Here is a 23,555-nt window from a genome sequence, read left to right as displayed (position 1 = left end):
TTTGTGGGGATTTTCCGCTTTGCTTTTTGATTGCACTGCAAGGCATGGACTTTAGGGCACAGTCTTGTAGTGGTGTTTCACTGTGGACAGATCAGTTGTGAGCACAGAGTGGTTTGCAGCCACAAAGACACTGCAAGGAAGAAACTGAGTCAAGGAATCACAGTGCCCTCCATGCTTTCTCCTTTCCTCTGGGAGATGACAAAGAGATAACATGCATCTTGTTTTCAGGGGGCACTTACTGCCTTCTACAAAGAAAACCTCCTAACTAGTAGTATCCTACTAACTAAATGTGGTGGTAAGATCGGCCATGCCAGAAGGCACTGCTCAAGAAACTAGGGTTGCAATACAAATCATTCATCCCAGGTTATATCATACAGTGGGAAAGAAAAGAATTCAGATGGCATTGGGGATTAGTTGAGGTAGAATCTACTCTTTCAATGAAAGGCCTAGAAGACATGAAAAATTGCTTAAGTTAGGACTGTAGAAAAAGGAAGAAGTCAGGAAATCATAACACCGAGCTTCACATTCCTGTGAATTAGTAGCTGGTTATGAATACGTAGAACTTCTTAAAGAGAGGGAAAAAAGGGAAAAAATTCTTGACTTTTTTTTTTTTTTAATTTAGCTGGTTTCGAAAGTTATTTTCCACTTCACTGAAAACCAAAATTTATTAATTCTTAAAACATATTTTCAGTTGACCACTGTGTAATTTATGTAGAAAAAAAATTAATTGTGGCATGAAAATAATTTAATGTGTGGAATACAGTAGGTATAGGTAGCAGTTTTACAAAAAATAGTTGTGAAATAATTGCACAATTCAAGAAAAAAACTGGAATCCATTTTTTAAACATACCTTTTTTTCCCAAAGGTAATCTCATAGTGGGAGAAGTGTAGCCAGCTCATTCATGCTCTTTTTGCAGCTGTATCTCTGCATTTTCCTACCAATGTAGGGTGAAAGTTGGCATCACCGCTTGGCCTGTTTTACCTGAATCTTCAGTATCTCAAAGGTATGTCACTAACAGGTGCATGGGGCTAGAGCTGCTCTGAAGACCTCGAATGTAGACAGTGAGTTGAGTGCTCAGCACTGTTTTTTTGTTTGATGCTACAAAGCACCTCTACAGCTGCTGTTGCAGATGTGGCCTGGAACAGCCGATGAATGGATGTAGGATCCAGCAGATCCCTTTGATCTAATATTCTTCTATTTAGCCATCAGAAAGGCACTCAGATGTGATCCAGATGTGACAATATCTGTAAGAAAGTGACCTGGCGATTCAGCAGCTCCTACCTGCTGGTTATCAAGCCTGGACCCAGCTGACCAGCCTGAATCCATCTGAACTTCCACTAAATAGTAAGTGTTGGATGACTGGGGAGGTATGCAGTGACCTTTAAGACTTCTACGGCAAAAATGACGATGAAAAGATATGGGCGAGCAATCATTAGTGACTCCCTTTCGTACTGAGAACTCCTGGGTATAGACAGAAAGGCAACTTACTCTGGTGGTCTTGATTTTATTGCCAGTTGCACACATCCATCCAGAATTATCAGGCAACGTCTTACATTCCTCTCCTTCTAGGCAGGGCTCCATCTCACACCACCATTTCCCAATCACTATGGAAGCTAGAAGAGAAAAATACAATGTTCACAACTCTGTTATAATGAAAAATCTAATTAAATAATATCTCAAGGGTCCAACACTGCATTTTAGAAGCAGAATGCCCCTTCTAAACCCTTCAATTGAAATTTAGTTGCAAGGTTTCTGTATTTAATTACTTGTTTTGCATCTTTTATTCTCTAAGACAGTGCACTGCTTCCCATAGTTTCCGTATACACGAGATCTCACCTACTCTCATGCTGTGACTGCAGGGAATGCTGTGATGGCAGCAATATTCCTTCAGACCAAAGGACCATCCATCTTAACAGCCCATCTTCATGAGTGTCCAATCTGGCCTTTTTGGACCCATACAAGAACAAGGCAAGTTGAAAGAGATTTTCCTTAGAATATTCTCCATGTCTTCAGGACTTGTGGGTCAGGGTACTCCAGAATAAACAGCACCTGCTTTGTTTTCAATGCCTATTGCTGTCTTTTTGCTGAATTTTTGGAACCCATGGAGACTTTTAGCTTTTAGTGTCCCATGACAGGGAGCACCGCAACAAGCAACAGCAGGTAAGGTAATGATGAAGAGCAGCAGTTCAGTTTGTTGAAACATGATTATGAATTTTATAGAATCCATATTAGCTCTAGCAGTAACTTTTAATTTCCAAATATTTAACATTGTAAATGATGACAGTGTTTGGATCTTGTTGTTTGAATTTAGTTCTCACATATGTTTACAACCTTGAGTGTACCTTAATGAAGTTTCTTGCCTGGGAATTGGTATCTGTCTATATCCTTAACTGGATCTTAATGACATTTTTTTGTCTGGCATTTTGATCAACTTTACCTAACCTTGCAAACTGTAACTAGTTGGTGCATGAGTGGCTCTGTCTGCGGTTTGTTTTCTCTGGCAAGAATTAGTTTCATGTTTGCACTCATGAAGCCTAACTATCAAAGCTTCTTGCACACTCACTCAAATAGAGATGCTTTACTCATTCATATCATCCCAGAGTTGCTTCAAGGCCATAAAATATCTTTGAAACAGTAGACTACCTTGTATCACACCAGTCAGCTCTGGAAAATGCCCTGTTGTGCATGCACTGATTTCAGGACATATCGGAGTTTATAATTACATTCTTATTTTTACCTAGTTGTTTATGCTCACAAAATCCCAAGTAGACACCTAAAAACATACCTGAAGCTGCTATTAATGTCCTTCTCCTTATTTCACAGCTACGCAGACAAAGCTACCAGTCCCTTTAATCTCTGACATATGACCAACCCACACTGAAAAATAAATGCACCAAACCCACAGATGCTCCTAGATTAAAGAGTACGTATCACTATTCCATTTCAACATGCAAGAGGCTCTGCATGGACTAGAATGCAGGAGACTGCAGAAGAGAGAGACCCAGCAAGGGACAAAAGAGCATCCATAACACTTGAACTGCATTCTTGTTCTCAGGCTAGGAGAGGTGGGCAATAGGTGACCATGGCTGCAAAGTTATGTATCATCAGCATTATCTACACAGTTATACCCATCACACTATCTCAACAGACCTGTTGTTGTCCCACCTAAGAAGCTGACTTTGTTGCTCCGATCTTAATTTACTAGGAAAGGATCCCCTTTTGACTTGGCTCTGAGAAGAAAACTCCCTTTCATAAGACTATTCCAATTCAGTGCTTTGTTTTCTAGTGAGGACTATGAAAAAATGAACCACTGACAACACAGTCAACCCTCAAATGCTTTGGATTCTTCTGGCAGCCTCATGAAAATTCTTAATGCTCCCCTGACTTTCTGATCCATCTTCCTTTGCTGCAGACTAACAACAAGCACATACAGATGCAAGCATATAGGTATGTGATACTATAAATGTGTATTTCCAAATGGGAGACTTAAGTACACACACACCCAAGCTAAGACAAATGCCATATTCTTTAGGTAAGAATGTAATAGAAATATTTTAGATTGCTTAAATGATCACAAAGGCATGTCATGTAAACAGAAAGGAAGCTGTTTTTTAAGTAAAGCTGGAAGTAAACTCTGGGAAATGCTTAATATAGAGTGGGAAGTCCTGTAAAGAAGGTCAGTTATACATTCATTAATTTTCACTTTCATTTCCTCTAAAGTGCAATTAAGACTTCCTTTGGAAAGGTGAGATATTTGTTCATCAGATAAGCTGGACAAACCTGCCAACTGTTGAGGTGCATGGTTGATCTGAGTGGCACATGGTCAAGATATTTGCTGGGCCATGCTGGAGTGCATCCAAGTATAGCAAATAAAAATATATACAGTGCAAAATAAACCAGAATGAGAAGCAATATTTCTGTCCAGCAAATTAACTCTAATGGGAAGCTACTGCAATTCAGGAATCCAAATCTGTATATTTCAAAACAGGCCTTCACTTGGTATGTGACTATACAAGCAGACTTGCTGAATAATCATCTCAGCAGGGATATGGTTTTCACCCAATGAGTTTACTTTAAACACAGGGAGAAACACCTTGTGTTTGGAAGATCCTTTAGTCTTGAAGAAGAGGCGAGTAGGTTGGAGCAAGTGAGCTAAGCTTTGAATAGACTAGACTAGACTAGTTCAGTTGGAGGAGCCTTATAGCAATCATCTACCTCTCTGTTGTCTTTGCTATTTCTTCTCACAATTGATACCTACTTTTTAGCATGTAATATAACATTTCTCCATATGTACAACACACAACGAAAAACCCTTTACACCTGTGCTTGCAAGGCAGTTTAATGTTGTTGTTCACATGTCCTTTTCAGAAGGGAATGCTGCTAACAGTGTAGAAAGAGATATCTCTCTTTGATATGCGTGAAAAGGCATGAGGGCTGAATCTGTGCTCTAATAATAGATTGTGCAGTGGGCAAACTGAAAAACTGTATCTGCTAAATACTGGCCTTCACAGCAATCATCAGAGCCGAGCATCTTCAGAATGCGTGAGAAGAATCCTGTGATATGGAATGAAAAGCAACAACATAATTATTTACTAGTAGCAGTGCTGTATCATTAAATAACCATGGAGAAGGATCCTATAGTGCTTGGTACTAAAACCTGCACAACTGAATGCCTTGGCCTAGGGAGTTTACAATGTAAAACAGCAGTGTGAGATGAATACAGACTGAGAGGAGGTATGGGGAAGCAATGCTGTTTGTAGCAATTGAAATGATATAACTACTTGTTGATGCTGTTAAATATAGCCCATGTATTTGGATATTGACCTCAAAAAATAAACAAATGCTAAGTCATTGCTGAACCTTAGTATCAACTGGTTCATGTGATAATGTGCAGGTTTTAGTATATATATATTATTTTTATATCACAGTGCAGTTACAATCACAAGATGGTATACCCAAGGTCCACCAATGAGTACTCTTATCTGTCTCTACCCAGTATAGCTGGGCTGGAGAAAGGGCTCCTTTTATAAAGGGGGAAATTAAGGCTATTTGCAGCCTAAAGGCTCCTATTTGTCTCTAATATGTAAACTGGCAAAATCCTTTGTAAGTCTGAAGCACTACAAAGCTCATCACCATGTAGTCCTCAGCACCATGCTGTGGCAGGGGTGTCCAGAGCTCAATGAAAATGATCTCCTTTGAGTCTTGTGTTTATATATTTTCTCTTCTATTAAGAAGCTTTTAATCTTGAGGACCGGTTGTCCTTCTTGGACACTGCTGATCCTTTGAGGTCTACTTGATTGCAAAGCTTTACACTTCCAGCTTTGGTTCAAAGAGGCAGAAAAAAGCTTTAAAATGAATCACAGTTTGCTGTGTTTGAGATTAGGTACACCTGTATGGGGAGGGGTGGGGCAAGGGAAAGCTTTCCTAGGGAATACAATGCAGCTCTTCTACATTTAGGTTATGCTGCTCTGAGATGTAGTGAAGTGGTCCTGTGAGAGAGAGTATAGTTAGAGTTAAGATGCTTTCCCTCAGGTGGTTTGAATTCAAGATCTCCCAGATCCTGATAAACCTGAGAGTTTCTGTGACCTGAAGTGCTAATTCTGCATGAGAATTACAGACTCCTGTTAGTCACCAGGCTTCACAGGCTGTGAGTGCTCACATCATGCTGAATTAGACACCTGTAGCATTTTGGAATGGTTTTCATTGTGTTCTTCTCACTGTCTGGGGAATACAGGGAGCATGGAGTTTATTCATGCAAGGCTGCTTTGACTGAGACAGATATCCTTAGACATGGGGAAATAAAAGGATATGATAGAAAAGAGGCTTGACTACTCCCACTTCGTTTTGTTTTGTGGGTTTTTTTATTCCCTGGCTCCTGCTAGTGTGAATAAGGGATTGCTTATATCTGAGTTCTTTTCAAGAAAATGTCTCATTTATAAGAACATAAAACTCTAAGCATATAACTAATGGATCTGAGGAGAAAAGTTCCTCAGAAATTTTTTGTTTGTTTTTTTTTTCCAGTCCAATTCACATTGTTTTCCTTTTTAAACTTTGTTTGCAAACCTACAGAAAAGTTTTGATCAAAATATCTAGCTTTTCATGGGTTTAGTCTGCATGGATTAACAGACAAAAAAGCATTTGGTTGAAATGGCATTTGCTAATCATGTTTACCAGAGAAATAAAATGCAGGTAAGAGATCTGAGGATCAGACTGCATGTAAGGAAAGAGTAAAAGAATAGCTTATATTTACTAGCGTTCACGCAATTTTGTTTCATTTTAAAATGCATTTGTTGCCAAACTTAATGCCCAAAGTCTTCGGTGCTTTCAGAGAACTTCCAGCTTAGACTGAATTCACTGGGCTTCAGCCTGGAAAGTTCATAAGAACCTTTCTAGGTTGTGTAAGGATAGTGACTGAGTTTTAGCTTGCTCTTGTCCATCATTTGGAGCACAAAGGTTTGATGCATGAAGAGAGCTTGCTAGGAACACTTTCCCCTTCAATTTCAGTAACAAATTATTCTATTACAGAACAGCAAAAATGCACTGAATGCCTTCAAATATCTATACCTAAACTGAGGTCAAATCAGCATGGAAACATTAACGTCACCCTCTTGAATCAAGCAATATTTGGAAAAACACAATCCATTTGATTAAAATTTCCTTACTTCTTGAAACTCCCAACTTGTTATGTTTCACATTTCTCAGTCTTCACATTTTTGCATTAAATTGAAGCTCCTCAGTAATTCAAAGTGGTGACTAACTGCCCTCTTACGGGTGATTAAAAGGGCACAGGCAGAGGGTGGTCTGGGAGAGAATGTGTGCACACAGCCCTGAGACTCGCAGGCACTTGCTTGTGTCATGTTTGCTACTCCAGTGTGTGCAAAAAAAAGCAAAGATTTCTTTGCAAGTAAAATTTTCTGTTAACTTTTCTGTATTTAGGAAATGGCTTTAACAGTCTGACAAACTACATACAAACTTTGTATAAATACAAAGACTATATTCAACAGCGTAATAGTGTGACAATACTCACAGAGTAATATATAACTTTAATTCATGTTTATAGAAGACCCTGAAATCTGAAAACAGAGCAAAGTATCATCGTGCATTTTTCGATAGTTTACAGGGAACATGCTACGTATTAAAATGTTCCAAGATTGCTTCTGCATTCACCGTTATAAAGCCACAGCAGCTATCTCTTTTTGCCTGTGATAAAGTGTACACATTTTGTTTTCATAGAAATAGAATACAAAGGAATAGAGCTATCAGATTGTGCTTCCTCCTGATCACAGGTATCATGTTACTCCAAGGAATAAGAAACAGTTCTTTTTCAAAACCAGTATGACACTCATGCAGGATGGGAAAGCTGTTTACTGTAAGTATAAAGCATTCTATTTTAATCTAGTCTCCACCACAGAAGATTGATATAAATAAGATTTAAATAGAGAGCACATTTCACAGATGCCAGCAGCGAAAAAGATTTTTGTCACCTTAATGAAAAGATATCAATTTTCTCTACATTATTCAATAAATTGTGATTCATTTTCTAAATGGATCATTTTCTAAATGGATTAGATTAAAGGAAAGTTCAAACTCTCCGTGAGAGACTCTTGCACTGATGGAGACTTTTGGCAATGGCAATAGCACAGAGATAGGTAAAATCTTTCAGGTCACTTTGTTGTTTTTTTTGTTTGTTTGTTGTTTTTTTTTTTTCTGTAAAAAAAGGTATAAACTGGAATAGCAGAATCTGTGACCCTGTGCTTACCTATTCTTTATAGAACAAAATCTCAGAGAATCAAATGAGACATCTGATTTCTCTTACTTTATTGGGATGTCATGGGGTGTGGAATGAATTATGGGTGTGGGAACACACTTTCTAGGAGGATAAGAAAAACGTAGTGAAAGAAAGTGCTATATGAAAGATATTCCACAAACAGACATAGGTACTCTTTACTCTGGGAGTTGTAAAGCAGAAGTCTGGTAAGTTAAAGAATACAAACCTGAAACAAAAGATTTCAGGTTGAATAATGCTATCTAGGAGAAATACAGGATGTTTCCTACAGAGAGTCCATCAAACTATCTGCTTTAATTCAATCTTAGTCAATTTTAGAAGCATCAATCTAATGCTCACACAGTGTAATACTTTGCTGACTTTGATAACAGACCTCTCATAACTTGAGGAAAACTGACATTTCTCCAGTTTAAACTGCAAGCACAGTGCAATCCATCTGACAAATTATGTCTCATATCTCCTAATTTTTTCAGATACAGTCTTGCTGAGTTAATTTAGCACTTTTTAATTGTAGTAAACATTAAAAAGAGATCATTATACTGTTTTTTTCTGTTAGTACTTTCTGTACTTTGCAGTATTCTCCAGGTATTTAACCAATGTTTTATTAATTCACTGGCAGAAACTTCAGAATGAATTGAAGGATTTTCTATATTTTTCCATCCAGAATCCTTGTTTTTTTTTCATTGCAACATATTCAGCAGCTAGAGTAGGTTATTTTTAAGAGTGTAACATATATTAACAACCCTATGGGCTGCACTCAAATACACCAATAAGATATGAAAGGGCAGATTAGATGCAAAGGATCCATGAGCAATTTCCACTTGAGATCTGCATAAACCAGCAAAAAGAGTGCTAATTCAACAGCATGAGAAGACTCATTAGTGAAAAACCACTTCCATTGCCACTCTCTAACAGTTAGCATACTGTTGGCTAAATTGGAAAAAATGGCATAAGTATGTTGTATGCTTCCCTCATAACAATATGATTAATAAGAGATGGTGTTGGCTAATCACCTGGAAATCAGAAACTCCTGAGGCTTGTTTAATCCCAGCTCTTCTTCTGACTTTCTCTGTTACTACAGGTAAATCATCTCCTTGCTATACCACTTTTCCATTTGTAATTTTATTTACTTAAGAGGATGAGTTCTTTTTGCCTTGTTTCCTCGTATGTTCGCCTCTCACCTGTCAAGGTCCAACACTGTACTGCAGCACTTTGTGACTGACCTTTTTTTCTGCATCTTTGTAACTAGCAAAGTGGTGCTTGGACTGAGCCTGGGTTTCCTAGGTACTACAATAAGAAATAATAACATCACAGTTATATGAAGTCTGTATTCTGCCAGAAGTCTTTTAAGCATATGCCTGATTTTCAGCTGAATAGAGATGGTCTGTTAAAAAAGGGGATTTCATACAAAATGTTGTTCAGGCTGGGAGGATTGAAAGCTGAAGCTTTGTCATTTTTCCATGTCTTTCTCTTTGCACCTTTGGAAACAAATGTTGCTTAGACATATGGCTGAGGTGCAGCCATCACTGAAGTAGGACCACAATTTCTCATGGGTGGCACCTTCATGGTGAGTGAACGTGCATCTTCACTTCCATGAGTGCATTAAAAATGACAGTACTCAAGTCCTCTGAGTACTTATAAAGTGTGTACAGCTGTTCAGAGGTAAAAAAGCCTCAGTTTTGTTAGCTAGGTACACAGATAAAACCAGCCAGATTTTAAGAACTGTAGAATTTGCATAATTATTTTGGAGTTGGGTAGATCTCGGAGATCTCAGCAGTACTAAGTACAGGCCAGTGAAAAGCAATCCACATTGTTCTTGGGCCATACAGTTCAATTTGTGAGATCTTTTAAAAGTCTCAGATTTTAAGGTAATAAAAACCCTGAAGCCAATGGATTGTAGCCCTCCTTCCCAGAGATGTCAGCAGATCCCAGGTCAGTTGAATTGTGTTCGGTAGCTGCCTCTCAGCCCCTGCTCTCATTTGCTAATAGTGTACTCAAAAGGTGGCGTTGGCTTTTCTAATTATTCCACATTCCACTGAGCTCAGACATGACCAATGCTTGACATTTTTCCTCTGACAGCTATGGATCATAGTTGATATTATAACTGAACCTTCATTGTACTATCTGTGCAGAAACTTGATTTCTACAATGAAAAGCAGTGCAAGCCTCAACAGTACACGTTTTTGCAGATATCTGTGGCAGAGAGGAAGGACATGAAATGATAAAATAAATCATGTCGGATAAACTTGTCTCCCCAAAAGCACGTAGTGTATTCTGTGACCTTCTAGAGTACTAGGACATAGCTTTACATTTTTTCTTGCCAATTCCTGAATTCATGTACAGCAACACACATCTAAAGCAAGCGTCAAGCTGCCCACCTTTATTTGTAGTTTTATGTGTATGAAATTATTGTTGTTTGACAAAACCTCACTGCAAAGACAGCGGGTGATTGGAGAATGACCTGCTGACACTGAGTGCTAATGAGACTAATGAAAACATGAAATGCTTATACATGCAGGGAGCTGAAATGAATGCAGGTGACTGAGGGTGCCCTCCCAACCTCTATGGGGAAAACTGATCTCTTGTAGGTTAGGGAGACCCATTGCTGCATATTTATTACTGAAGTTTGGAACTGAATCCATCCCTTGCTACAGAACAAAACTGAAAGCAGGCTGATAAAATATTTGTGCAGTGTAGCAATGTTATTTACACCTTATTTGAACTGCTTCTACATAGCCTAGTGAAAGCTTAATCTTATGGTTATATATTTAATGAAATGCCAAAGAACTGCAACATAATTATACATTTTTGCAAAGACAATAGGAAGTGGCTTATAAATATTCACCCACACGTTTCAGACCAGAGTTGAGGACTGGTGTGCCATCAAAGAAGCAAAATGTCTCCATGTAATATTAATTTTTCATTAATAATATATCATTAATTAAGTAAATGAATGAGTTGAAATACGGATAGAGAAAAGCCAGGCCTTAAGATAAGGATACAGGAGGTGGAGAGGTGTGTGGGTGGCCTTCCAACGCCCTTCCTCTGGTGGCTGCAGGGACCTGAAGTCATACGTATATATATGTATATGTCTATGTGTGTATATATACACACACACACATATATATGTGTATATATATATACACACACACACATATATGTGTGTGTGTAAAAATATATATAATCTCTATATATAATATATATAGATTATGATCTGCTGTGGTCTTGATGCTGTTGTGGAGATGTTTGCTCACACAACCAAGGATTTCTGGGAAATTACTGTGTTGAACCAAAGATACAATTATTATGCCGTAGTCCCTCATGTTGGTGGAAGAAACGCCCAAGAGGAACAATTATTGCCTGCTTTTGCATTATAAACCAATGATCTGTGTTTAGATTCTGATCCAGCAGTTACTGAAGAAAGAGGAAAAATAATCCTCATTAGTTTTTGCAGGCTTTAGACCAAATCTGATGCCTCTAAAAGTTGCATTTGCTCAAACGTGAATCCGCTGAGCTGCAGGGGACTGGGTTTAGTGAGGTGGAAAGGAAATGTTGCAAGATGGGCTCTGAAGGGTGAAAGTCTGTGATGAGATTTTGACTGAATGAAGTGCCAGAATCATAGCTTAGCAGCAAAGTACTCTATGAAAAAACACTGAAAATGAATAAATTATAGAACTCTAATGCGTTTATAAGGCATAACAAAGCATGCATAATATACTGGATAGCCATCAATTATGAAATTAAATTCTGGTGTACTGCTTGGGTATAAATAGTGTAGTATTTGTCTCTTGTTTCCAGTCTACAGAGAAGATTCCCATAAATAAATATATAAGGCAAGTTCTTCCACTGAATGTACAGAAATTAATAACACATAATGTAATTATGCGTTATCAGTCAATGAAATACACATATTTTAACTTTGTATATTTTTTTTTTTCAGGAGAAAAAGATTGTTGTTTGTTTGTTTTTAAATGCAAGCTACTATATTGTCACTGTTTTTCTCTGTGAAAAATACTAACGCCCACCATCACATGTCTTTGGCCTGTTTAATAGCAGTAAAGCTAACTTGTCCACAGTTGGTGATTAAAGGACTTGTAATTAGTTCTTGGTATGTTCTTTTTCCCCTAAACGTTCTGCTGTGTCCTCCAACCTAATAAAATCTGCACAAATCTATTACCAATCTATTACACACATGCAGAAGAACAACAGCCTTCATTAGTTGTTTGTTGGCATGTGTCTGGTTAATTTGCAGAGCAATGTGTGTCGAAGCCCTGATGAGCGTAACCCATGGATGATCCAGGATACTCTGGGAAAGGATGGGAATAGCCTTTTGTCATTGTCTGTACCCACCAACAATTTTCAGACCCTATCAACTACAGAAATTTGTTTATGGCAGACTAGTTTGCAGCTGGTGGAGTGTTATTTAAACCCCCTCCAACCAACAAGCTCGCACTGCAAACTAAAGGAGGTTTTATTGTCCTAACGTTGGTGCTATGAACTTCCACCTGGTGTGCCACTTTGTGAACAGAGGTACCAAGTGGCAGAGTTTGTAAACGTTTTTAGGAGGTAGTTTAGTTAACTTGCATTTAACTCTACTGTGAAAAGACAGCGTGCTCCAAATTCTCTTCTATGAATAGAGGATTTCTGTCGTATAAATAATACACCTATAGAGCACTTAAATCTCCACAGACTAGGTCTCAAAATTTATCTCACAAGGGCACAGTTTAAAATCTGTGTGGAAGAAGCCGTTTTCAAAGGTTAAATGAGCCAACTGCCACTCCACGAGGTAATTAGTGATTTATTAAAAGTGTTGTATTTGTTCAAATCTCTTTGTTCTGTGCTGTAAGACAGGTCTAATTTTGTTTTAAAGATTAAAGGAACATTTGTTTTTGTAAACAAATCCCTAGCTACTATTACAAATTACATCATGCATAATCTTGACATGATAGATTTGGAGATATTTCAGTGTAACAATGCCAGTGCAATCGAACAAGAACTGTGAGACTGAACAAAAATTGATGAATCGAGCACACAATACTTTGTATCTCATATAATAGCTTAATTACTGCTTCAATATGCATGGAATAAGAGAAGTAACTCAATTATAAAAGCTTATCAGCAAGACTTAAAAACACGAAATTCATGAGTGGATATTAAACTGACCTTAACTGACAAGCTTTTCTTTGAAATTATGTTTTCCTTCAGTGCTCAGAATGCTTATTTACTCTGAAACATTTTACAGAGCTGAGAAGTCTGTTAATGGGTACTTGAAATTTCATGGCTGTATTGGTATTGGCACAGCTCATGTCTTTTTGCCTCCATTCAATTTAACCCTGAGTCGTATTATTTTAAAAGATGAAAATTCACTACCATTTACAGTGTTTCCCCCCCCCCCCCCCAGCCCCTTTTTTTTCTACCTTGGAGGAGTCCCTGGACTGCGCTTCTAGGTAAGTCTTTGCTACAAATAATTTATACGATGACCTTACTCTGTTGTCCTTAGAGTGAATAATCCTGAATTTATGCAAGGATCATTATTTGCTATGTAATGCAGAAGATGTGCTCTTGAAAAATAACCAGATGGGAAGAGCTGTGAGTCTTAGACTCCAGATACTCCAGGAATCTCACGCACACTCGCTCAGATGATTCTTAGCTATGAAGCCGTAAGCTCTATTCTCATCACAACAAATAGGAGTTTAACTTTTTATTTTTCACAAACATCTGTCCTTGTTCTACTTGATCTCATTAATGCTCATACAAAATGAATGTAAATGGAGCTTGAGCATGCCCAGCACACATTCTTTTACAAATCTGAGCATGAATTAGCTTAAAATGCTTTGCAGAGTACGTTCAGCTCTGCCAGTTGCAAAGTGTATGCAAGCAGAAACCCCTCCAAAGATGAATAACTAAACAAAGGCACTGAGAATTGCTATAGTTACTAGCAAACTGAAGCAGAAATTGTTTTAGATGAAATTCTGTAACACTCCTTGTTCATCTTTTTAAAGCTTTTTAAAACAACACAAGATTGAAATACCTGTGTTTTCTTTCTAAATAGTCACCTCCTCAAATACTTGATAGTTAGAAGTAAATCATACAGGGAAGAAAACTGGCTAGTGAATTGCCTAATTCTGGACTTTAAATTGCAATCCTCAGGCTAGTAAGACTTCGGATTTTCTGCTTTAGCAGGGGTTGCCAATGGAAGAGATGATCGATGAAGAGAAGCGGTTGGGAAAATTATAAAGGCTGGATTTGTGGAGCTAATCTGAACTGTCGTTACTCTTATAGGTGAGTCCATCTTTATTAATGCTTCTTTTTTATCAACCATCACAAGTTCACAGCTTGAGGCTTTGCATTTGGTCTATTTTGTAAGACCATGAACTAACTTTAACAAGTTCTCCAGAAATTCATGTATCAAGAGGCTCCTTGAACAAAGGACAGTTAAGAAAGAAGCACATAGTGAAGGGGATCATCACTGGACATCTCTGTTTAATCAGTTTAATTATCCATTACCCAAATTCTGCAGACACACTTCAGTCCTGATTGGCACCTGCCATTTAAAATGTTCAATGTCCTTGACAGGCAGACATTACCATGGGCACTAGGACTCAAAAGATGGAAATGTCTACAGAGTGAGTCTTTACCTTATCAACCAACACTGCAAAACTAAGAACTCCAAAGCAGAAACTTCCTCCCGTCTGGAAAAGAATTTCCAGGAATGTTTATCCAGATCAGTTTTTGCTATTCTGCTTCTGCCGTTTTTTATTTAATTTTGGGTTTTGCCTATCTTCACATATAAGAAATTCCTTTGTCTTATTAAGCTTGATCTGCCATAGAGCTGTAGGATTGATATTCTTGCCAGTACCACTTACAGTATCTGACTTCTCATTTAATCAATCGATCTGGGCGAGTGATTCCTTCTTGCACTTGCTCCAGGAGTCTTCTCAGTACCTCTCTCCCCTTCTGCTTATTAATTCAGTCTCCACACCTGTGATCTCAAAGTCTAACTGATGGCTCCTCTCATAAGACACTAATCACGGGTAACTGAATGCCCACGTACTTGATTGTGTATCACATTTAGTACCAACCCTCTAAGACAGAAATGTTGTCATTTCACTTTAAACTTTAGGTGCTGATTTTTATTATATTGCTTCCTAGATATAATGCTCTGTCCCTTGTGATAACAGGCAGCAGAAATGGCTTTGTTACAGAAGGTAGTCTTCAGAGTTTTGTAATTTAACTTGAGGTAGAAACGGATAATTTATTATGAGTGCCTTTTGCATAGGCTTCCTCAAATATTTATAAACTCATTTAAATAATTAATACAGGAGTTTTAATAAACTGTTTATATTCACAAAAAGAATGTAATTTGCAGGAAGGACTGTTCAGGTGCTAGGAAACATGGATAGACCACATGAATTAAAAATAATGGCTTCTTGCATCTAAAGTTTACATGACCTTTTTACAAGTTGTCTAAGCTTGCTTTCCTAGGGTGAAAAAGTGCTTCTGTTGAGCTGGTTAAGCTATGCACTGTACAGGCTATATTAGGAAGAAAAAAAGTACAACCTTCTATAAAGTTTGAAGTGGCCAGAGATGTCAAGGGCTCAAAGGAAGATCCAGGAAATTATAGGCACATCAATCCCCAGGAAGGGAACTGTGACTGTGTGCTATTCCAGGAAAGTTAAAACAGGTTTTCGTACATTTGGACAAATTTTCATTTATCATTTAGAGCAGGTTATTATTTAATCAAGCATAAGCTATCTAAACCAGCCTGTGACCATCCTAATATGGTTAATAACAATAAAATCCTATTAAGAAAGCCATTACTTCACAGGAATCCATCCAGCTAGGGCTTTCCCAGGCTGCCTGGGCAGCAGTGATTTCCTTCCTCTGCCTCTGAAGCCAAGTTGAACACATGGCTCTCACAGGACACTTGAAGGATGTCAGATTCAGGCTACTGCAGGTCAAAGGGCAGCTGTTCTCTATTTCAGTTTCCTCCCATATATCTATTTCTATCAGACTGAGGGGTATTTAGCTTGTGCTGAGGTGATAAGCCCACCTTGCTGAGCTAAGCATGTACCCAGGCATAGTAGGGTTGTACAGGCTGCAGGGCAAAATCTGCCTGCTAGTGCTGGGCAGGCTTGCTCTCATCCTCAGAAACCACTCTGGACCTCACACTTGACTTCTGCCCTTCATTCATAGCACTGAAAATGTATTGTTTCCTCACTTCCTCTAGTTAATAAGTAATTTCTATGACTCAAGGCATGCCTCTCAATATGTGTGTGAGAAAGGCTGCCTTTCACCCCACTATCATTTATCCTCTTCAAGGTTAACTAAACTTTCCATGAACCACCTAAGTGCAAAAAGATGCAGGCAGCTTTTTCTGAAACAGAAGCTATTGTAGGTCCATGAGCTCCTGAATGAGTACTGGATCTCCCCTATTCTGAGTGCTGTCCCTTTGAGATGCCACCTGCTTCAGGCAGTGTGAACTCAAAGTCCTATCACAAAGCCAAACTTTTCCCAGAGAAATAACAGGTGGAAAGGAGACAGATATTTTCCCCTCTTTTTTTTTCCTCACCTTATCTATATAAACACAGCACATTAGAAACATGATCACAGATATTTCAAATAACAAACAAAACCATGCTTTTCTTGTAACTTCTTCTGCTACCTTAAAACTCAGGGGTATTATATTCTGCAAACAGTTCCTGTTTGCATAAACCACTAGCAATCTCCAGCTCCAACCCTGCAGAGAGCTTTAGCAACTAAACCAAGGTGGATAGCAGGGAAGGAGAGGAAAGTATGCAAATTTAACTGAGCACACTATAATTACTAATTCATAGCAGAACAGATCACAGTATTTCACCCTTATCCCGTGTAATTCAGTCACAGCAGTATTCATTTTACTATTAATTTTAATAGAATAATTACCTTTATAAAGAAGAAAGTAACTACCTTTAGAGAGTCAGATTCTCAGGTGGGGAAGATACTGTGATTTATGCTAGTCTCATAAATTTTGTAATCTTTCTTTTTATTTCCTTTGAAAAGGAATTGAGTAATTGACTAGTGGCCAGACTTACAGAGATAATCTATGCTAAATGAAGCAAAATAAAAAGAAATGGTGAAGCAAAGAAATGCAAACACTTAACGGTAAAATTTACACATCTGAATTTGAGTAGTTTATGCATGTCTCACAGATATGCACACACACATACACACAAGTCTAAACAGTCAGTTCCCAGTCCATTTCCAATGCTGTCTGGCAGCACACGTTGCTGAATTCATATTGTTACGTGTCCAGATTCAACTCTGTAAAATGGCAAGGAGCTTGGGATTCCAGTAATATCCTTCTTGAACATTAGCAGAGGGGTTTTAGAAGATGAGCTGTACAAACGACCTACAAAATAAGGAACCGACAGCCATATCATTATCTCAAGAGCACAGGAAGATATGCAAACCACTTAAAAATTTTGCTCCTGGCCACCCCAGAAACTTCTGATGGAAATGCTTCATAACCTGCAGCTGTTATAGTTCATATATTTTTGAGAATAAGCTTAGACCATATATCCCTGCTACTTGCTGCCCTCACAGACATCCTGCCTTTTTCCCAGTTTTCCCTGGCATTTTCCTTTCCTTGTTCTTTTCCTTCATTTTTGTGTCCAGGCTTGCAGATCTGCCTTTTGCCAGAGCTGGTGAGGCAGAGGTAGACCTGATCACCAGGAGCTGCTGGGCAGCTTCTGCTTCTCTTCTTAACCACCTTCAGCTGATGTAATTTAGATACTTAAAGGTGTTACATTATATTGAAATGAATTTCTTTGAGAATTATGATTGAGATTAATTGAATCTATGCCCCATCCAGGACTATATGCCCTCTTGTTGTGATTAAGATAATACGTTGCTTGAAACAGAAGTTAAAATGCCTCAAAAGAAAAGAAAAAGAATTTCAAGATAATTGTTTCCTTTCTCTCTGCCAAGGTTTCATATTCAGCTATTTTATTTCAGGGTTCTGTTCAAATTGAAACTAGTACAGCATTATATGCAAAGAGAAACCAATCTCAGAGGGGGAAAAAAGAAGAACCAAATATAGATTAAAAAGCTGCCTCTCCAAAGATTTTGAACTATGAGAAGCCTGGCTCTGCATGTAAGATTAATGACAGCTAAGTGTGCGCTGAACAGTTCAGCTCAAATCTGGGGAAAGTTTTACCCTAAGTGTCTGTTGTTCCAAATGTTGAAACCCTAATATCATCCAGCCATACTGGTACACATGGTTTCCTTATTCTCCCAGACTGCACAATGAAGTGAACAACAAAGAGAAATAATGTGTATGCTTATAATCAACCCATCTGACTTCATGACAAAAAGGTAATTTCTCTCTCTGGATTTCTTTTTTCATTATTTTTATACACTGTAATACTTCAGCTTTGTTCACTTCTTATTAAGAAATGTAGATATGGCACTGGTGACAGAGTCTTGTCTCACATTGCAGCTCATGAATGGAGCTATTCTTGTACTTTAAATTCTAAGTATTTTTTTGAAGAAAGGACAAAATGAATATTCAGTCACTGTGCACTCAGGGGCTCAATTCATGGCCAGGGAGCATTCAAGCTTCAATTTTACATTGGAAGCTCATGGGGAGACTTTCCAGCTCTGCCTCACAGGGACCACCAGTCCTGGCCAGGGAAATGCAGAATGTCTTCAGCAAAGAAGTGGTTTTAGTTGCTTATGTGCTTCAAGATTTTGTATTTTAACATTACTGAATTATTCAAACAGTGTCAACATTCGTTCATTAAAAAGCAGAAACAGTCAAACTAGGACAGCTTTTGACCTCCAAAGGCTTTTGTAGTATCAGGTAGGATCATGCTGCAGTGAAGTCGGTGCATCATCACACCATTTCAAGTTCCTGTGTCTTTTTTAACACCTCCACTGCAAGGATCTCAAAGCAGTTTCCAAGCCATACCTTGGCACAGTAAAACCCCACCAAGGTGGAAGGGAAAGTACCTTCTTGGCCCTGGGTCATTATGGATTGTACAAGCTGCTCTGAAGGATGTGGGCAGAAATGGTAAAAATATCCATTATCCTTCAGTGGAAACACTGGGCTGTATTTGTATTCTCTGTCTGAGAGTGGCAAATTCCCTTCCACTTTCTGTGGGCACTCAAATAAAAAGGCACTCACGAATTCTTTAAGAATGGCTGTAACATTTTATATAGCTATAAAAATAAGGTTTTTCAAATAAAAAGTCTGACCCAAGAGAGCTCTCAGTGTACACATGTGCATTTATTATTACTGTTTGGAAGGAAATTCTTCAAAAGGTAACGAGTTGTGTAAACTTATTTAAGTAATTGCATTTGCTGTTACTTTCAAATGGAATGACTCTGAGAAAACAAATGGTACAGCTGTTAGTGCTTTTTGTTTTAAATTGTAATTTTTAATTTAGAAAACCACTGAGGGCAAGTAATTTAGGTGTCCACATGCAGAATTTAGAGGACTCACTGGAAGCCCTCAGTCTTTGAAAGTGAGATCCTAAACACTAGTTTGTGCTATAGTGGAAGAGAGAGAGAGAGAGGAGCAGGCTATGCCTGCAACTTCATTAGTGCAGCTGTGTATGAGTACCGAGCCTTTCTTCAACAATCTGCAACACCCCCCCAAATCATCACTCGGCATGACTGCAAACAGCTCCTCTTGATATATGCCTGAGGAAACTATACAGGATGGGAGAAAAAAAACCCTAGACAACCAGAAAGCTGTGAAATAGATTTTATATTTTTATATTTATATATATATATATATATATATATATATACACACACACATCTATATTTCTTTGCCATCTTTTCTTTTTTTCAGGGCACTGAAAAACATGGGAAATAGGGACACACCTTTGCAACATCCTCTTGCCATACAGAGATGCCTCTTTATATCATAGTGAAGCTAAATCTCAGCAGCATTTTAGTGAGGTCTTGCTAAACTCTAGTGAAGCGGAGTCAGATCAGCTTCACACAAAGCCAACATAACTATCTATTTAATACCCTTAAGGGATTGTCTGTGACTGATGTCTCAGCATAGCATGCTGCATTACATTTTTGTTCTGCAAGGACAGAGTAACAAATGGGACTACCAGAAAGGGCCACAGATGCATCTTCTGTCATTTTAAAGAAAACTTGAATTGTAAGGAGTCAACCATACCATATGCAAAAGAGGGTCGAAATGTACTGCAGTAAGATTGAAGAGTTGACATTTAAATTGCAAGGCTGAAATTTTTATGCATTTTTACATGCATGCTGTTATGGTTCTGTTGGTAGATGAAGGATAAGGAATGAGGAAGTGAAGAAAAACCTTCTGATGATGGTTTGCAAAGGCAAAAAGAGAAATTGTTATTTATAGGGATTTTGAGTGTATTTTTATCAAATGCACTTGCTTATCATTCAGGACAAAGATCTGGAAATCTGATTTTGCCAAAACTGTTGGAAGATGTGTGCATTTAAGTGGCAGCATTTCACTCTCACATTTTATATCCAGTGATGCAGCACAAAGAAATTTCCACTTGCAGCACGTTACAGAGTTTTCCTGCAGCCACAATTTGTCAGTTCTGCTGGCCAGGAAACTGATAGTAAATCTTCCTTTCGGCGGCCCTTCAGTTGAAGCAGGCCATCTTATATCTGCCAGCACCAATGTTTTGAGGAACTCCACCAAGGCGCCACTGAAACACTCTTTAGACTGAAGACAAGACAGAGTTGAAAACAGTTTATGCATAGAGCCAACACATTCGTTTTGAGCACTTACGCAAAGGATATATTACCTTTATCTGAAAGTCCCAGAACTATCTTGAAAAGCCTCCAAAGAGCTGGGGTTGGGTTTGGTTGGTTGGTTGATTGATTTTTTTCCTTAATTTTGGGGGGAATGGGGGTGTGTTGTTATGTGGTGGGGTTTTTTGGGTCATAACTAGAGTTACCTTCTAGTATAATTTCTTATACCATACCTAGCATATACTGTATTCTAGCATGAACAAAACAAGCCTGCTTTGCAGTATTTCTCACGAAAGTAAGTTGTAAGCAACGGATGATTTTCTAGGGATAAAACTGGCGCAAATGCACTTCTGGATTTAGAGATCATGAGAAAACCCTCACAGCTTCAATCCCGATCCTTCCACAACCACAGCAGAGTGCAGACAGAACAGCAACAATTGCAGTCCCCAGCCTAACACCAATGTGGATCTTCACCATAGATGGACTTCTGCCAAGGCTCTAAGCTATAAAACATAAAGTACTCTAAGAAAAACAAAAGCTCACTGCCCTGATTCAACTAGAAGTTGATGACTGCAAATATGCTTTACAATGCGCATGACAAATAAGGCTAGAATTGAACATTAAATTCACCAGCATTTCATAATACAGGTCTTCTTCCTAACCAGAAATGCAATCTGTTATCTCACTAATTCTGATTCTGTCTCTTTCTATCTTCCTTGTTTTAATGGTGACTGGATCTGACTGAGAATTAGTTTACCCCATTTAATCCTAATTCATGTGTATCTTGGAGTTCCTACCTTGTCTGCCTTTCCTACTGTTCATACCTATAATGCAATAATCTATAGTTCACAAGGTTTTTATGATGACAGCAAGTCAGACAACAAGCTTCAACTGAGCCAAACTATACTCGTCATCAACCTTAACATAAATGTTGACTTACTATCCACATCTCACCCCAAAACTGTTGGGGATCCACCACTGCATGGGGATCTCATGTAGAATTTTGGAGTGGAGCTTGGATGCTACTTCCCTTTCAAGACACTCAGAAGAAGCCAGAGAAGGCTCAAGAGAGGATTGGACACAACATCAAAATGCTATCTAAGCTGCCTCCCTTTGTTGCCCTTTCAGGGAACTGCATCAAATGCTTAAAGTATCTCCTCCAGAGGCTTCTTATGATGCAACTCAAAGTGAAACTTTACCCCAGTGCACAGCAAATCTTTGGTTGCATAATGAGCAGTCTATTTGAACCTCTCTTCTTCAGCTGGACTGAAATGTTTCTGTAGATATTTTCATGGCAGTGGTAGCAGAAAAGGACTAACATGTGAGTTAGCTTTTTATTTGATCATGAAAGAGCAAACACAGATATGTGTTAGTCTAGAAACAATACACAAGGGATATCACAGACAGATTAATCTGGCATCTCGAAGACAGCATAATTCATCTGGATGAAAAGGGGATTCTCCTCAGTGACATAGAGGAAAATCTCCTTTTATCCTTTTCTTGGCAGAAGCGTGAAACACAAGCAGAAGCTCTTTGCCATGGGAAATGGGGAATGCTATTATAATTGCCAACACCACCCTGCCCAGAATACTCAATTAGTCCCATGTCCGATTTCCTTTTTGGCCATAGACTTCCATGGGCACCTGGGATTTCTTATTCGGTTCCCTAAATATACCATAGGCACAGCACTAACTCTTCTGTCTCCTCAAAATACAAGGTGCAGTGGTGTGGTGGGCACAGGTAGAACGATCAGAACAGGAGGATTTCACCCTCTCCTGCGAGCTGGGACTTCAAAGCCTTGCACAGTTCATGCTAGTAACACAGATGAACAAGTCTTCCCTCTATAAAGGTAAAATCCAGGCTAACGATGATCACAGGATGTCACTGTATGTGGAACAGCTTCACTGCTGTCAAACCCTGCCCTCTAGCCTTCCCTTGGAAAATATATTACTGTAAGCACCGTTAATTCCTTGTAACTGTCAAGAGGCTTTATTTTTTCTTCTCCCCTGTGATGAATTCCCTGTTAACCAAAATAATGTGACAAGGAATAACTGTCAAAGAGGTAAATTCATATTCAGCTCTTTTGATGATGGCAGTTTCTGAATTTGCATAGACAGCAAGCAATGTTTTCTTCAAATAAACTGGACCTGAATAAAATCAAGTGTGCTCACAGTAAAATACCTGTAATCCACATTTCACAATGGAGAGAACTACGGACAGATGTAGGTCAAGATTTCAGAGCAAGGCTCACTGAATGTGTTAACTCTATCTTGAGGTGGGTAACTTGCCATTCCCTGAAGATATTTGGTTTTCAGAGGGAGCATAGGTCAGATATCTTAGAAAATCAGACTTCTGTGAAGGTCTGTCCATTTGGTGCTTCACTATGCACCACTTCATAAAATCTCAAGTAGACTCTTCTCTAACTGCTATTTCTGCTGTAAAGATGTGCAAAAGGACCTATACTCATTTCTCATCAAGAACTTGAATCAACACTCCTGGAAAACTCCCATTAGCTTGAATGTAAATTGCCTTATGCCAATATAAAGCTATAAATATGGAATAGCACCACTGGCACAGAACTGACACTATTGTGAAATATGAGGTATGATTACCTTGGCCTGTTTTTACTCTATGTGCTGTTTCAGTAATACACCTCCCAAGGCCCACCAAGTTTGCAATAATACTCTGATTTACATCAAATGTCTGTCCTCTATTCCATGGCTTTTTAATGTCCCTATGATTCCACAGGGCACTAATACTGGGCATACAGCTTTGGCAGAGGCTCACCTGAAATATGGTGTTTTCTTTGCAGCATTTTATTAGCAGAAGACTAGGTAATGGAAAGGGTGTTCAAAGAGGTGTAAAAATAATAACAGCACTGAGATATTGATTTATAAGGAACTGGTTTTAGATTACAGCAGGATAAGCAATACTCAAATTCAACAGCGAGTAAAGATATTACTATAGAGGGAAACATGAAACACAGGATTTAACAAACTGAACAGTAGGCTGGAGAACAGAACAAGATGT

The 23,555-nt window shown here is 38.5% G+C and overlaps 1 protein-coding gene across 1 annotated transcript in view; it reads right to left on the bottom strand.

The window, feature by feature from the left end:
• The window catches only part of TAFA1 (TAFA chemokine like family member 1), a 221,692-nt gene that overhangs the window by 4,179 nt on the left and 193,958 nt on the right, over positions 1 to 23,555 (bottom strand). Inside the window, exon 4 of the mRNA XM_057422995.1 lies at positions 1,490 to 1,614. Coding sequence (XP_057278978.1) covers positions 1,490 to 1,614 — 125 coding nt within the window. The remainder of the gene's footprint in view (positions 1 to 1,489; positions 1,615 to 23,555) is intronic.

The sequence above is a fragment of the Pezoporus wallicus genome, unplaced genomic scaffold (assembly GCF_028554395.1).
Source record: "Pezoporus wallicus isolate ANWC-B61680 ecotype Strahan unplaced genomic scaffold, APGP_CSIRO_Pwel_v1 contig_7073, whole genome shotgun sequence".
In the NCBI taxonomy this organism is placed as follows: domain Eukaryota; kingdom Metazoa; phylum Chordata; class Aves; order Psittaciformes; family Psittacidae; genus Pezoporus; species Pezoporus wallicus.
The sequence above is the reverse complement of the archived record's forward strand: the minus strand, read 5'-3'. Positions and strand labels throughout refer to the sequence as shown.